Raw genomic sequence first — 16,006 nt, forward strand, 5'->3', positions numbered from 1 at the left:
TCAACTCCATATCGAAAAATAACTCTTGAAAATAGCAGCGGTGCTGGGCAGGAGGGGTGCGGGGCTGGCGCGGGTGCCAGGGCGGACGCTGCCATCTCTGATTGTCCTTCCCTCCCGCCGCTCGCGCCGTCGCACATCCCGCCGTGCCCCAGCCCTGCGCCAGCGTCCTCGCCGTGCGTCCCATGTGCCGACACCTCTCTTGTGCTTACACCCAAAGGCATCCGTGCCCCCCGCCCCAGGCACAGCGGCCCCCGGTCATCGCCGATGCCGTGCCCCCCCCTTCCCTCCAGCCCTCCGGGGCCGATTCCCATGGGAAATCCTGGAAAGGTCAACCGCCGGCGGGCGCCCTCGGTGCTGCGCTTGCGGGCTGTGGGGGGGAGCGAGGGGGGCCGGGGCGGGGGGGCGAGCGGCGTTTAGAAAGGGGGGTGATCCATGTCGTCCAGCCAGGAGGCCGGGCTGGTGGGAAAGTCTGGGTACCCGACGCTGCTCCCCGTGGAGATGTCAGAGGTGGGGCCCCCCCCGGCCATGGCCCGCAGCGTCTGACTCACCCCCTGCGCCCCGTGGGCCACCAGCCCCAGGCTGCCGTCCATGGCGTAGTCCAGCCCGTTCAGCAAGGGCGGGTGGGACGGCAGGGAGGAGATGGAGGACGGCGACTGGGGGAGGCCGTAGGGACTGCCGTCCCGCAAGTCCTGGTACGACTGTCCCGTCCCCTCCATGGAGAAGCTGCCGTTCAGCAACTGTCCGCCCGCCACGTCCCCCACGGTGCCGTAAACCCTGTTGGTGTGGCCGAGCTCGGAGAGGATCTGGTCTTCTGCCGGGGAGAGGAGGGAGAGCAGAGGCGGGGGGTCAGCGCAGGGGGGAGCCCCGCGGCCCCCCCGCCCTGCGCCGGCGTCCCGCTCACCGCGGAAGCTGAGCTCGCTGTCGCTGACGCCGCAGTCCTCGGCCGAGCTCTCCTTCTCCAGCTTGCTGCCCCCACGGCTCCGCTTGACGCTTTTGTAAAACTGCCCCCAGCGATGCCGCCCCGCGTCCTTCTTCAGCCGCTTCTCCTTGGCCCGGCGGTTCTGGAACCACACCTGGGGAGAAACAGGGATGTCGATGGCACCACGGCACCCTGGCACCCCTGTACGCCAGCAGCTGCAACTTGGCATACCAGCACCCCTGTAAGGCAGCATCCTGGCACCCCGACATCCCAGCATGTCAACATCCATGCACCACTGCCACCCAGCACCCCTGCAACCCAGCATGCCAGCACCAGTGCAACCCAGCACTCCTGTAACCCAGTACACCAGCACCTGTGCAACCCAGCTCCCACACACCCCGGCAACCCAGCACCCCTGCAATCCAGCACCTCTGAAACCCAGCACCCCAGCTCCTGGGCACCCATGTCACTCCAATACCCCTGCCACTCCTGCCTCCCCTGAAGCCTGGCACCCTTGCACCCCAGCACCCTGGCACCCCTGAAACCCCCCAGTGCGAGCCCTGTGTCCCCCTTCGCTAGGGGCAGGGTGGAGAGGGGCATCCCCATGGCCTCACCTGCACCACCCTCATGTCAAGCCCCGTCTCGGAGGAGAGCTGCTCCCGCACGTGCCGGGCGGGTTTGGGGGAGTTTTTGTAGGCGTTCTTCAGCGTCTCCAGCTGCTTGGCCGTGATGGTGGTCCGGGGCCGCTTAGCACCCGCCTCGGAGTCATCTGCAAGCAAAGGAGCCGGTACCAGCCCCGACCGCAGCAGCATGAGCAACCCCGAACTGCCAACCCACGCCACTGGGGAAAAGCTCCCCAGAACCAGCTGCCCCAGAGCCCTCAGCAACACCCTCCCGCAGGTACAATGCTGGCGATGTGACCCACGGCCACCCTTCAGTGTGAGGCCCTGCCTCGCAGGCCTTTCGGGGTGCCTACCGTTCTGCTTGGCAGTCTCGTAGTCCTCCTTGCAGACCAGCCGCCCGTCCTCCATCAGGTAGAACTCGTCGCCCGTGGCCAGCTGCCGGCTGCAGATGATGCAGGCGAAGCAGTGGAGGTGGTAGACGAAGTCCTGGGCTTTGCGGACCACCTGGGTGGGGGGGATGCCCTGCTGGCACGCCGTGCATTTGGTCCCAAAACGCCTGAAAGGAGAAGCGGGAGACCCTGAGCCCCACCGTGAGGTGGGCTTTGGCCGGAGATGGGGTGGGGACCAGGAGACAGGGCAGAGTTTAAACCAGCGATCAACCTAATTATGCATGACACTTCACACGGCAGGGGTTTATCTTCTTCAGTGTGAAAGACCAGCCTAATGGAGCTGAGGAAGGTTTGATTTTAATGGTTCTTTTAACTAATGCTTATAGGCTGCCTGAATTTCCCCTGCAAGGACAGTACATATTTCATCCACGTTAATACCAAATAAATTAATTACACCACCCTGCTAGCATGATGAATCCCAGATTAATGCAGAATGATGGGGCTCTTACACTGTAATGACAGCCCGACGGCTGCATTGGGTGTGCTGGCTTGGATTAGGCATAGGCCCAAGCAAGCTCACAGCATGGCTGCAAGGAGCGTGCAAGGAGTGTGCAAGGAGCGTGCGAGAAGTGTGGAAGCAGCATGCAAGGAGCGTGCAAGAATGGGACAGGAAACGGGGAAGGAGCATGTAAGAATGGTGCCAGGAGAGTGGAAGAAGCACACAAGGACCATGTGAGAATGGTGCAAGAAGTGTGGACGGTGCCTGCAAGAAAGTAGTGAGGCAGGAGAATGCAAGGATCATACAAGGAGTGTGCAAGGAGCGTGCAAGGATTATGTGTCTCACCCAGCAGCCCCCACAGATGGCAGGTGCTCTGCTGCACCCGTGTGTGTGCACCCCAGGCTGTGGCAGGGTGCAGTTGCCCGACACAGACATGAAGGCTAACACCCAAATAACACCTGGATAACACCCACATAACACCTGGATAACACCCAGGTAACACCCACTGTAAATTAAATTAAGGGCGTGAGGGCAACACGTGCCACGAGGTGGTGGCAGCACGGGAGAACATCAAAAATAAGTGACGTTGCCACTGGGGTTTTCAGCATCAGCCATGTGGGATTGCCATGGGTCAGATCCCTGCCTCCCACCAGCACCGCAAGCGCTCTGCTGGGTCTCCCCTGCTCCCCCCCAGCACCCCTAAACACCCCATCAGCAGGGCACTGGGACCCCACGGAGCCATCCTGGAGTTGCAGCAGCAGCCCGGACAGCAAGGCCATCAGAATGAATCTGTTCCCTACACCTTGAACAGCCCTCTCTGCTTCAAAGGAGGCAGCCCAGGAAAAACCAAGCCCTTTGGCCCACAGCCCCAAGGCTACAGGGGTGCACGGTGGCATTCTGGGGTGTCCAGGGAGTATAGGCACCCTCCACTGCTCCCCCGAGGGCTGAACATCCCCTGATCATGCAAAATCACTCTGCAAGCCCCATGGCTGCCTGTGCCCTCACACCGTCCAGAAATCCAGGGCACAGCCACCAAAGCTGGGTCCCCAAGACTGTCCCCAAGCCACACTGGTGTCACCCAGGGACAGGCAGTGGGCACCGGGCAGGAGTGGCACTGGTGTGATTTCAACAGCTGCCCACAGGGGTGTTGGAAGCAGAAGGTGAGGAGGGAAAACCTGTTTTGTCTCATTTTCTGGGCTTGTATCCTAAAGGGAGAGTCCCCTGACATCTGCTGGGGAGACCTCAGCTCTCCTGGAGTCAGCTGGGAGGGAGGGAGGGATGGGATGGGAGATGGAGGGAGGGATGAAGGGAGGGAGGAGTGGGAGGGAGGGAGGGATAGGACAGACAGACAAACGATGCTTCTCTGTGCCCAAGGCTGAGCCAGTGCATGCTTTGCAGCCCCCCTCGCCCCTCTGTCCGTCCACACCCCCCCTCAAAGAACACTTAAAGCCATTTTACACTCCCCCCTACCAGCATCCCGAGGTTTTTCCACACCACCTGGGGATGGCCGGACCCAGGACAGAGCTGTCTGAGGCCTGGGACCAAGAGCAGTGATTTGGGAGAAGGAAAAAAAGATGAAAATCAAAAAATCTGGGCTTTTCGGAAGCAGCTTCTGAATTGCAAACCTGTTTCTGAAGTTGGCCTTAAATCCTCACGTCCTCTGCAGGTTATCTATCCCAAAATCAATGAGCGGTTGAAATAAAGGTGAGGCGAGAGCCCGAGCGAACGCTGAGATGCTATTGATTGGCACCAAATAATCCAGGCAGGACCTCATCTAAGAAAGTCGCTGATCTTTCAACTCTAATTAACATTGATTACCTGCACCTTTTGGGCGACTATTTAAATGACTTGGAGATTAATAGGGTGGAAAATATCAGAAGTGAAGTGTTATTACCCAGGCTGTAGCGGCTGCTTTGACCGTCGCACGCTCCCTAGCTGGGAAGGAGAAATTCAAGCTGCATCTTTGTCCCTGATAGCTGGAGGGTGGGCACGTAGGAGGCCTGAGAGCCCGGGGATGGGCAGGCAGGGAAAGTCCTGCCCAGGGCTTAGCATGGGAGTAATTGCCATCGGTTGGTTTAGCCGGTGAGCCAGCGGCTGGGGGGTGATGGGGAGAGCCGGTGCAGCCGGGGATGAGCAGGAGACGATGGCACGGGGAGGTGGTCCTGGTCCCCGAGGTGCAGCAGCTGCTTTTCAGCTGGGCCTCATCACCTGCAGCTGGGCAGCAAAAGGCACCCGCTGGCCAGGATCCGGCCCTCCCCCCCGCAGGAGGTGTAAAGCAGCACCCCTCCGCTTCACGGTGATTCACCGCCAGCAGAGCTGTGCCTGGCCCCGGTGTAACACCCTCTGCCATCCCTTGGGAAAACGATCATATTTCGCCAGCAGCCAGGGACTAGAGCATCCCTGCTGAAAAGTCCATTTTTAATGGGAAACGGGTTGTCCTGTCCTGCGGGAGCAAGGAAATGCCGAGGCTGGGGCATCACAGAGCTCGGAGGCAGCTGTCAACAAAATCAAATGAGGTTTTCATGCTACTGGGAGCAAAAAAAGGATTTTTTTTTTTTAAAAAAAAAAGGTAAAAAGACAAAGGTAAATGGCATCAGCAAAGCCCAGGCTCGGGCAGGAGCAGGCAGCACTGCCACTGCATTGCGTGGGTTTCTCCTGCCCTCTAGCTCTGAGCGGAGCCCGGGCTGCTGCCGAGCAGCTCCCCATCCCATGGGGGTTGAAAACCAGCACAGGGGAGGGACGGGAGCATCAGGGCGATTTGGGGCTTTCAGGAGGTTACAGCCCAACAAACAGCATCCAACCTGTGGCAGCTGTAAAGCACCAACATTTCCTTTATTTCCACGACAACAACAACAAAAAATCAAGATTTCAGAGAAATCACGCTTAAAAATAGGTTGTGTGTCTACTTCACAGGCGGGGAGACGCCGCTTTCGGGGGGGGGGGGCTGTGCCCCCGGGTGGTACTCACTTGAAAAAGTCCTCCTTGCAGTAGACGCTGCCGGCCCGGGAGAAGCAGCGGTCGGCCAGCTGCATCTGGCAGTCGGCACACTTGAGGCAGGAGCTGTGCCAGTGCCGGTCCAGCACCTTGAGGATGAACTTGTCCAGGATGTGCTGGTTGCAGCCGGCGCACTGGGGGATCTCTGGGCAGGGGGGGAAGAGAGAGAGAGATGGAGAGAAGAGCAGTGTCAGCCACAGCAGCCCCCTCGCCCCTGCGGTGCTCCCACCTGGCCGCTGTGGCTAGCAAAGCCCCGCGGTGGCTCGTGCTGGTGCTTTGCGGGGTGATGAGCTGCCACCCCTTGCCTTGCCGGTGTCCCAGCACATCTTCCTTTGCAAACCTTCACCAAAACCCTCCGGGATAGCAAAACCCATGGCCCTGCCATGCACACACACACACACACACACACACGATGCTTTTTTCCCTTCTGCACCCTATTTTTCAGGCCATGCTCCCCGCCTGCCCCTCGCTCCCTCCAGGACGGCATCCTGCAGCCCCTGACCTGGGACACAGCTCGTTTCTCCCTGTGGCCACCACCCTCCCCCAAGGGCCAGGCTGCTGGGGTGACTCAGGGGTTCACCCACAGGGTCCCCACTGTGATCTGGGGGTGCAGGACACCAACCACCTGCACCCCACCCACAGAGGCTTTTTCAACATGGGCAAATATCTCTTCCCCACCACTGTCGCTGCACCCCGAGGACCACGAGCCACCCGTGGTGGCCACTTTGCATCCCCCCACAGTCTAACACATGCTTGGTCCCCAGGCCCCTGGTTTTCACGTGATGGGAAGAGCACATTTCCACCCGCTTCCTGCCATCCAGCCGGGGTGTGACAGACCCCTGATGCTGGAAACAGCAGGGAAAGGGGGGCTGAAGCGAAGCCATGCTGCAGCGAGCAGCGGTGAGCAGGGGAGAGCAGTGGTGGCGGGTCCAGCCCCATCGGGTGCCCCCCTACAGCACCCATGCTGTGAGAGGGTTCTTGGAGAAGGAGGGCTTTTCCTAAGGCAAGACGTATACCCGGCCATCCAGACTCCTATACAATGTCTGCCTATAGATGAACAGCTTCTAGAGATCTGGAAAGCCGGATATTTATCTCTCTCTCTATCTGCCCATAGTTCAGAATAAACGGGAGGTGCTGTAAAAGTCTGCAGGAGAAGATTGCCCGGTAAAAGCCCGGCACATCATGCTGACATGTACGCATGAAAGAAGATTGATTTTAGGGGGGAAAAAAAGAAAAAAACACCATGCCCGTAGCTGGAGTGTAAGAGCAGAAGAGATGTTTATGCATAAGGGCTGCCTCCCTCTCCTGCCGGAGAGCGGCTGACAGTAAATAGCAGGGGTGGGGGGGTGGAGAGGGGGTGTTGAATTTTTTTTTTACACTGCTACAAGTGCTGGGGAGGCTTAGGAGGGACTCTGTTGTCCCCAGCTAAAGCAGCCGAGCTGGGTGGCTCCTTTACCAACCTACGGTAAAACAAGCCCCCACGGGCAGCAGCTCGGGCTGCAAGGGGCAAGGGATGGGAACGGCAGGAGCAACCTGTCCCCCCCCCGCCCCCCAGACACGGGTCCTGCTCTCCCCAGGGGTGCCGCCTGCTCCGGAGCGCCAGGAGCTGCCCTGCCCCGGCCTGGGGTGTGCTGGGGGGCTCGGTGGCTGGGAGAGAGGGGGACCTTCTGTACCCTAGCTTGGGTGCTACCAGGGAGGGAAAAAAGGGAAAAGGGAAAATAGGAAAAAAGGGAAAATAGGAAAAAAGGGAAAATAGGAAAAAAGGGAAAAGGAAAATAGGAAAAAGGAAAATAGGAAAAAGGGAGAGAAGAGGGGGAAAGGGGGGGGGAAGAGGAAAGACGGAAGAGGGAAAAAAGGAAAAGACAGGAGGTGAAAGAGGAAAGAAAGAAGGGGAGAAAAAAGAAGGAAAGAAGGGGGAGGAAAAAAGGAAGAAAAGAAAAGAGGAGAAAAAAGAAGAAAGAAATAGGGGGAAAAGAGGGAGGAAAGGAGGGGGAGAAAAAAGATGAAAGAAAGAAGGGGAGAAGAACAAGGAAGAAAAGAAGGGGAGAAAAACGAAGAAGGAAAGAAAGAAGGGGAGAAAAACACAGAAAGAAAGAAGGGGAAGAAAAAAGAGGAAAGAAAGAAGGAAAAAAGAGGAAGGAAAGAAGGCAGGAGAAAAAAGAGAGGAAGAAGAAAAAAGAAGGAGGAAGGAAAGAAGGGGAGAAAAAAGAGAAAGGAAAGAAGGGGAGAAAAAGGGGAAGGAAAGAATAGGGGAGAAAAAGAGGAAGGAAAGAAGGAGGAGGAAAAAGAAGAAAGAACTAGGGGGAAAAAAGAGGGAGGAAAAGAGGGGGCAAAAAAAAAGGAAAGAAAGGGGGGAAAAAGAAGAAAAGAAGGGGAAGAAAAACAAAGAAAGAAATAAAGAAGTGGAAAAACAAGGAAATAAGGGTAAGAAAAACGAAGAAAGAAAGGGGGGGGGAAGAGGAAGGAAAGAAGGTGGGAGAAAAATGAGGGAGGAAGGAAAGAAGGGAAGAAGAGGAAGGAAAGAAGAGGAGAAAAAAGAGGAAAGAAAAAAGGGGGGGAAGAGGAAAAGAGCACAGGAGAAAATTGTATTGTTACAGCCTTAAACAACATTATTTTAAAATACTTCAGGGTACTGACATGTGTCTCAAGTGGAGGCAGTTTATTTTATCATTCACAAGGTTGGATAGTTACAATCCCAGTGCCCTTCAGACCGTATTTATTGCTGGCATTTAAGCCTGTGTCGCATTAACAACAGTAGAATAATTTTTTTTTTTTAAAATTATCTACATAGGTCCCCCTTCTCCTTCTTGCTCTGAAACCCCCTGGATGCTTCGCTCCCCGCCTCGGGGTGCTGCTGAGAACAGCCCCACGGTTGCAGGTCAGCACTGGCCACATTTTCCACGTTTCATTTGTTAAACCTATTTCAGAGCAAAGTGAAAGCCGTTGGCACAGGGGATGGCACGCAGCACGGCATCAGCCCCAACAGCGGGTATATTCGGTGGTATTGCAAAGTAAATCGTTCTCATTTATTTTTTAAACATGTATGCACGTTTATAAAACATTTTTTTTTTATATAAATGGTTATTTATATAAACATGTGTTTGTAAATACATATACACACGTACTCCCATGTGTACGTACACACACGCACAAGCTAACACAGCTTTCTCCTTCTTAAAGGCAGCAACACAGCTTAATTTCAACAAGCAAACAACTGCAGCAGATAATATAATATCTTCCTCCAAATTTCCAAAGAATTTTTTTTTTAAAAAAACAAAAAACCTATTTTTTCCCTCCGATCTGTCCATAGATGTACAGCACCAACCAAATGCACACGGGTCTGTGCATGCACACCGATGGGCTCAACTCACATCGACTTGGCTGCTCTCCCCTCTACTAAAGAATAATAATAATAACAACAATAATAAAAAGGGGGGGGAGCTGCCGGGGTAGCACGAGGTGTCCCAGTCAACCCACCGGTTTGCCCAGCACACGCAAAGAGAAAAATATCTTAAATACAGCCCCTGCGCTCTGCTTTGTGCTTTGCAACAGAGGCAGCTGCGCCGGGGCCAGCTCCGCGCTGCCTCCCTGCCTGCGGAAAGCCTCGCATTTATTTCGCTTGTTTTAACTAAATTATTTGATATAACAGGAATAATATCAATGGCATTATGGGCTGCGTGGCTGCGTTTGCCCAGCAGCATCTCAGGGCTGGCTCTGCGTGCAGGGTGGTTTGATGGATGCTCCGGCGGGCGGACTGGGGCGGGGGGAGACACAGAGCCCCACGACCCCCTCCTCACCACCCCAGGGACCTGGGGGGCCACTCCAGGGATGCAGCAGCCTCCATGCAAACCGCCCCCCCCCGCCACCGGTGATGTGCCCGGGAGAGGGACCGCGCAGCAAGTGCGCATCCCTGCCTGCCGCCGGCGGCCGCCCGGGCAGGATTTGGCCGTATGCCGTTAAAAGCCGTAACCAGCCCTGCAATCCCCCCTCCCTCGCCCCCACCCCCCCCAGCACCCTGCCACGCACCGGGGCACCCGAGCCGTGGCCTGACGAGCTGTGCCGAGGGCTGGCCCCACGCCGGCAGCGCCGCCGCCGCTGCCGTGATTTATTAGCCGCGGGTCCATCTTTCCATCCCTATCGCTCCCCGACGGAAAAATTTAAAAAAATAAAATTAAAAAAAAAAAAAAAATATGGAAACTGAACAAACTCGCGGGTGGCCTCAGAAATCCCTCAGAGCTCAAACCCGAGGGCGGAGGCAGCGTCTGGGGGGGATGCGCACCCCGCAGCCCGGCTCCGCACCACGCCAAGCAAACCACCCCCTTCTTTGGGGGGTTGGGGGTTTTCTGGTTGTTGTTTTGCTTTTTTTTTCCCTTGCTTTTAAGGGGAAGGGATCATCACCCGCGGAGACGAAGGTGCTGCAGAACGGGTGCCTCGACACTGCGGGTGGAAAACGGGAGCACAAAGGCGGTCCGGTACCCCGGTACCGGAGCCTGCACCAAACACCCGCTCCAAGGAAAGCACCAAGTCGGGGACTCCTCGAAAAGACTTTCTACGGGGAGGAAACCTCATTCCATCACATGCAAATAAACCCCAAACCCCCTCCAATTCATTTCTCTGCAGCGTGCAAACGACTTTCCCAGCGGCGATTAATCAATCCCCCTCCCAGCCCCTTGGCCAGAGGCTGGCGGCACCCGGGCACGATTCCCACAGGCTTTGGCAGAAGTTTTTACTTCGGTGAGATTTGCAAAACAATATTCATAAATAATATACGGAATTATATTTTTTAACAAGCCCGTCTGCAAGGCTGAGCCGTAGCTAGGTTTGTCGGGGGAAGGCTGGGCTCCCCAAAACCTCGCTGAAGTGGATGCTGTAAGACACAACCCCTGCTAAAATAAGGAGGCTAAATAGAGAGGGAAACCTGCGATTTAACACCGATTAGAAATGAAAATGTCGCGTATTTTCAACGTTCACCCGATGAAATATGGAGGTGCTGCTGGGGGGGTGACCCCGGCGCAGGCAGCGGGGCTGAATCCCCCTTGGGAAGGTGTCCCTTGACCGGGGGCGGGGGGGGTCCCTTCGCCCCGGGGAGCCGTGCACATGTGTAACTGGTGCAGGATCAGGCCCCAAACCTGTAACGCCCCGGGAGCTGATGGCCGGGGGCTCGCAGTGGCCGCAGGGCTCAGAGCTGGAGCAGCGGGGAAATTGCAGAGCGATGGAAACTTTTATAGCAGCCCACCCTCACGTATTTTGTTCCTGCCACTAATTTTTGAGCTTAAAGAAATATAATAATAATAATAATTATTATTATTATTATAACAACAACAACGAATGGTTGGATTATTTCCTGATAATTCCTAATATACGTCAGTTAAGACAGAAATGCCAATGTCACGGGCAGGAGAGTTTGGTGGCACCCGGCAGGGCCAAACCAGGGGGCTTTGCTGGGGCGATGGCTGCCCCAGGGCACCTAATTTAGCTTTAAATCAGTAGGGCTTCGGGGCCATAAACGCGGCCCCGCTGCTGGGAACCGGGGCCGTTAGTCGGTGGCAGACCCCCGCCATCCCTGAGCGCTCCCGCTGGGATTTTTCTACCCCTCTGCTGCGGTAAAATACGGTTAAACGGGCCCGCCTGCACCCCCCAGGGCCGGACAACCGGGCCCAAACGGGGGATAACGGGAGATAACGGGGGATAACGGGGACAGGCCCCTCAAAGCAGGATGGGGACTGGCTGCCAGAAGTGGCGGGGTATCCCTCTGTGTCCCCCGAAATGTCTCCCGGGGCTCAGGCCCGTCTCCCCCTGTTCCCCGCCGGGGCTCCCTCCCCTCAACTTTCCGGGTGCCCCGGGGCGGAAGGGGCGGGGGGTGGGGTAGGCCATTGCCCGGCTCCCCTCGGGGGGCTCCCCCCCGCTCCGGGCCCGCAGAGACGTCCCGGTTCTCCGGAATCGTTTGCAAACGGAGAGAAATAATAATAATTATTAATACTAATAGGGGTGTGCGTTCACACGGGCTCCCCCCGCGCGGGGCTCGGCCCTATAGAAACGGGGATGCTGCCGGCCCCGATGGCTCAGCCCCGGCGTGTGCGTCCCGCTGAGACCCGCTCGGGTCCGTACGCCCGTGGGGTCCGTACACCCGCGTGTACACACACACCTGTGCACCCGTGAGTGCAAACATCCCCCCCGGACGTGCTCATATACAGCCCCCCAGCCCGCCCGAGCCTTCGCACCGACCTGTAGCTACAGCGCGTCTATGCGCTCCTACAGATAGGGCGGTGATTTTGGGGTAGGCGCAGACACGGCGGCATCGCCCCGCGCGGAGCCGAGCCGAGCTCGCCGTCCCGGTAACACGCGCGGACGCCGCTGGGTCCCTTCCCACCGCCGCCGCTCGCCCGTGGGGCGCTGCCTGTCGCGATAAACGATATAAGCGGGGGGGTCGCGCGCGGCGGGCGGGGGGTGCGCGGGGGCGGGCGGGGAGCGGGGCACCCCCCCCCCCCGTACACACACACACACACAGGCGCGCTGTGCACTTGCACACGCGCTTGCACAGGCAGAGCCGGAGGAGCCGCGGCCGCGCCGACCTCCCCGTCGGGGCCGGGCCCGCAGCGCTCCGCACGGCTCCCGCCGCTGCCCGCCCGCCCGCCCCGGGGCATCCCTCACCCTTCCGCACCATCCTGATTTCCACGCTGCTAGACACGGGGGGGGGGGAAATAACGGGGAGGAAAGGAAAAAAAACCCAAACGCGCCCGAAGGGGGAGCGGGAGGCACCTGCAGCCCGCAGGGCGCTGCCCGCCCTGCCCCGCCGGCCCGGGGCCGCCTTTGCGGCAGGGAGCGAAGGAGGGAGAAGAGAAGAAGCGTCCTTACGTTGCACCGGCACACCGAGGATCTCGGGAAGCCCCTTGACAGCCCCTTCGGCAGCGAGCGCGGAGCTTTGCATCATTTTATTGGCCCGGGGGGCGGCGGAGGGGAGAGAAGAGGGGAGGGAGAGGTGCGGCCCGGGCCGGCGGAGCCCCGCGGCGGGAGGCGGTGCCGGTGCCGGTGCCGGTGCCGGTGCCGGTGCCGGCCCGGGCGCGCCGCCGCAGCTGTGCCCGCCAGCGCCGCCCGCCTCCCATTCATTCACCCTGCGGGGAGCGCGCCTGACGTCACCGCCCGCAGGGGGGCGGGGGCGGGACGGGCCGCCCGCGGCCAATCGCCGCCCGCCCCGCGCCGAGGGGGGCGGGGCATGACGGCGGAGTGGGCGTGGCTTGAGGGGCGGGGGCGGGGCCTGCGGGGAAGGGGCGGGGGCTGGGGGCGCCCTGCGGCCGCGGAGCGCCCCGGGGCCAGGCCCGGCCTCGAGCGACTGGCGCTGTCGCGACATAGCGCTGTCCGGTGCCGGGCAGCTCAGTCCAGCGGTGTCGTTGGTGGGAGAGAGCGAAGAGCCCAGGCCCCGGTTTCTGCCTTCGGGGCTCAGGGACCTTCTCCCGCTTCGCGGGAGCGGGCGGCGAGCCCCCCCTTGGGGCACCCAGCCCCGGCCCTGCCCCTCCCGCCTTGGGGCACCTTCCCCGGTCCCGACAGACACCGGCGCGTCATCGTCCCCTTGCCGCCGCACCAACGCGAGTCATTCCCCAGTGGAATGGCTGGTAACCCCCATGGGCAGCCCCAGCGCCGGGCACGGCCACGACACGCGCCCCTGCCTGGGGGGAGCCCATCCCCACGGTGGCTCCCCCAGGGACAACACCTGGGCACGGGAAGAGCCCACCCAACCCCGCGGTGCTGCGGTGCGCCCAGCCTGGCGGCCCACCGGCAGCCGTGGCACAAGGGTGGCGATGCCAAAGGCACTGGGCAAAGGGCTCGGGGCAACTACGGCTTCCAGAAAGTTCCTTTGCCACGGGAAAACCCTGGGGCAACCCAGCCTGCAGCACCAGAGCGACCCACGCATCGAAAGGTGGCGGTACCCGGCGGCAAAGAGCCGAGAGAAGCTCACCGAAATGCGGCCACAGTTAATGGGAATGGGTGCCTGAGCATCGCCCTTCCTGATGCTCAGCGTGTCACCCGCTTGGGGACAACAGTGCCAAACAGCCCCAATGTGCTGTGACGTCCTGCTCTGCCTGGCTAAGGGGTGCTTGGAACACTGAGCCTGCCCGAGCGGGGGGAACCTCTGCCGTAGCAGTCACGGCAGCGCTGGGAGGGGAGGAAAGGATGCTCAGCCCAGCCGAGAGCGCAGCCGCCCTCAGCTCCCTGCCTTCTTTTCTATTCTGAAATGTCACTTAGGAAGAGGCTTTTCCCACCTGAAAAAACCTGGCCCACCCCTCAGCAAATGTGCAGGTGGGACACACCAGCAACTGGAAAAAAAATGTTGTTTAAAAATAAAAGTAATAAAACCTAAGAAAAGTATTAAGCCTGACGGCTCCTTTGGAAAAAACAACAGTTCTTCAATGAGCTGCTGGTTTTTAACCTCAAAGCTTCATTTTATCCCAGCCAGCTCATCTTGCATCGTTGGGCAGAGACCTGTGTGCACGTGTTGCAGGAGTGAGCGCCCCCCCACCCTGCCTGCAGTCCACCGAGCCCCAAAATCAGCTCCCCACCATGGGGAAGGTGAATCCCCTCCCCTCCCATCCCCTCCCCTTCTCCCCTAAATCAAGCACCGGCTCTTAAGTGCATTAAGCACGTCCAGGCCCCCGCTGCCCCTGGCCACCTGCGCACCCCAGCCCCTTGGGGCAGGGGCCACCGTCCCCCCGTGCAGTCCCCAGCCGGCTGGCAGCCCCGGAGCATGGCTCCCAGCCGGGGGACACAGGAAAGCAGGTCCCTAAGGCAGATTACAGAAGAAGTTTAGCCAGACGTGCGGACAGGCGGACAGGCGGACACTGCCCCGTGGCCTCCCTGTCCCACCGCTTTGCATTTCCAGCCTATTTCCCTAATTATTCCTCCACTGCTGGGAGTCATCTCCATCCCCGCCCTCTCCAGCACTGATTTATCTCTCAGCCGGGATAACAGCTCCCCCCACCCCCTTCTCCTCGGGGAATTCAAATTTCATTCATTTTTCTGCTTTGCCAGATTGATCCAGCCCCCTCTGCCCCGCTCTGGATCACTCACGGCAGCGGTGAGCGGGCAAAGGGAGTCACACAGCACCGAGCCCTCGCCTTGGGGGAGCGTTGTGCTGCCGGGCGAGCTGCCACCATGAGTGTCCACTAAAAAAAAACCCACCAGCATCTTCCTCCCTGCCCACTCTCACCTCGCCACATCTTCCCAGTAGAGCCTTCATCCCTTCTCCGCCTTGTACTACTGCTTTGTCCCCCTCCATCCTTTCCGCTGTCTATTGCTCACGTTGGTGGCTTTTTGGTCTGTTTTGGGGGTTTTTTGGTTGCTTTTGGATTTTGTTGGTCAATTTTGGGTTTGGTTTCCCCAGCACACCCCGTTGTCCCAGCATATGGGGAGGAGAGGGTGGTGCAGGTGGACACGAGCTGCTTGCCCAGCAAACCCCCTTTGTGCCACCCAAGATGCTGCCAGGTCCTGGTGGTGCCTGAGGAGGGGGGGGTTATATGTGCTGGGTGTGAAATTCTCCCCCCCCCCCCTCAGCCTTTTTCCTCCTCCCAGAGCTAAAACACAGAGCTAAGGTTCGGTGGTGACCAGCCTGCAGAAGGGTGAGTGTCATGATTTTCATCAGGTTGAATTTCTGGGGCAGTCTGGGGGGGGGCTCTGGCCCCGCACAGAAGCCCTGCTCCCTCCTTGGTGTTGCCTGACCCCCCCCCTCTGGCCCTGCAGCCAGATGAAGACCTGAGCAGCGTGATGTGATGATGCAAAACCTGCCGATGAGTTGGGATGGTGCTCCCGCACCTTCCCTGCTGGTATTAATTAATAATAAAAAAGTAGTTAAACCCCAGAGCCTTCTCCAAGACACAGACCCAGGCTCCCCTGGTGTGCCCCAGTCCCAGGCATGCAGGAGTCGGGGCTGGTTTGGGCACCGTGTCACTGAGGGGGACACCAGTGCATTGTTCCCAGGTGCAACAGGGTGTCTCAAGGCAGAATTGGGGGGGCGTAAGGAAAACCCACACCTGGTCCATGTCTGGGGGGGGTGTGAGCACAGCTGTGTCCCCCATCAGCAAAGCCTGAGTGGGCTTGGAAGTACCAGGGAGCTCAGCCGACAGCAGGGCTTTGTGCCACTCATGCAGCGAGTTTGCCAGGTCTCAGCCCAGCCCCCAGAGTCCCCTCACGTTAATGAAACCAGCTCCCCCAGCCCAAGGCAGGGGGGGGCATCCTTATGGGGCCAAAGCTGCCATAGCCACCCTTTGGCATGGGGCCAGCTCCCCTCTGGGCAGCAACAGCCATGGCACCCCGAGCCCCCACTGCTCCCCACTTCTTAATTACCCCAGTAATTACCCATGCCCCCATCCCACACACCCTATTCCAGGGGTGGCCTGGAGCGAGGACAAGCACGGCGAGACCCGGGTACTCACCAGCAGCCGGAGAAATCCTCTGCCCTCGCAGGCGCTGCCGGATGGAGTGTTGCTAATTTTAATTGAAAATTAATCGATGTTAAATGAACCCCCAGTGATTTTATGGCCCAAGCACAGGCAGAGGGGGGATGCCGGTGAAGAAAGGCTCTTACCCGTGC

General features: G+C 58.8%; 1 protein-coding gene across 2 annotated transcripts; it reads right to left on the reverse strand.

Moving 5' to 3' along the window:
* Positions 1 to 413: 413 nt before the first annotated feature.
* Positions 414 to 12,500, reverse strand: LHX4 (LIM homeobox 4). 2 transcript variants are annotated; one of them, XM_074877263.1, is made up of 6 exons: positions 12,280 to 12,500; positions 5,398 to 5,569; positions 1,896 to 2,098; positions 1,534 to 1,688; positions 902 to 1,073; positions 414 to 811 (listed from the first exon to the last, which is right to left on the reverse strand). In XM_074877263.1, the coding sequence occupies exons 1-6, from the start codon at positions 12,353 to 12,355 to the stop codon at positions 414 to 416; spliced, it is 1,176 nt and encodes a 391-aa protein (XP_074733364.1). In that variant the 5' UTR covers positions 12,356 to 12,500. The 2 variants fall into 2 exon arrangements, with proteins under 2 accessions (XP_074733364.1, XP_074733363.1); XM_074877262.1 differs by having other exon boundaries at positions 1,534 to 2,098; positions 12,280 to 12,481.
* Positions 12,501 to 16,006: the final 3,506 nt, after the last annotated feature.

This window comes from Strix uralensis, chromosome 8 (genome assembly GCF_047716275.1).
Source record: "Strix uralensis isolate ZFMK-TIS-50842 chromosome 8, bStrUra1, whole genome shotgun sequence".
Taxonomy (NCBI): domain Eukaryota; kingdom Metazoa; phylum Chordata; class Aves; order Strigiformes; family Strigidae; genus Strix; species Strix uralensis.

Bases quoted from the DNA above. Each gene is read 5' to 3' on its own strand.
- LHX4 (XM_074877262.1), bottom strand. From the start codon at position 12,355: ATGATGCAAAGCTCCGCGCTCGCTGCCGAAGGGGCTGTCAAGGGGCTT. The intron at 5,570-12,279 runs GTAAGGACGCTT...CCCCCTGCCCAG, and splicing joins CCTCGGTGTGCCGGTGCAAC to AGATCCCCCAGTGCGCCGGC. The intron at 812-901 runs GTGAGCGGGACG...TCTCCCCGGCAG, and splicing joins CAGCGAGCTCAGCTTCCGCG to AAGACCAGATCCTCTCCGAG.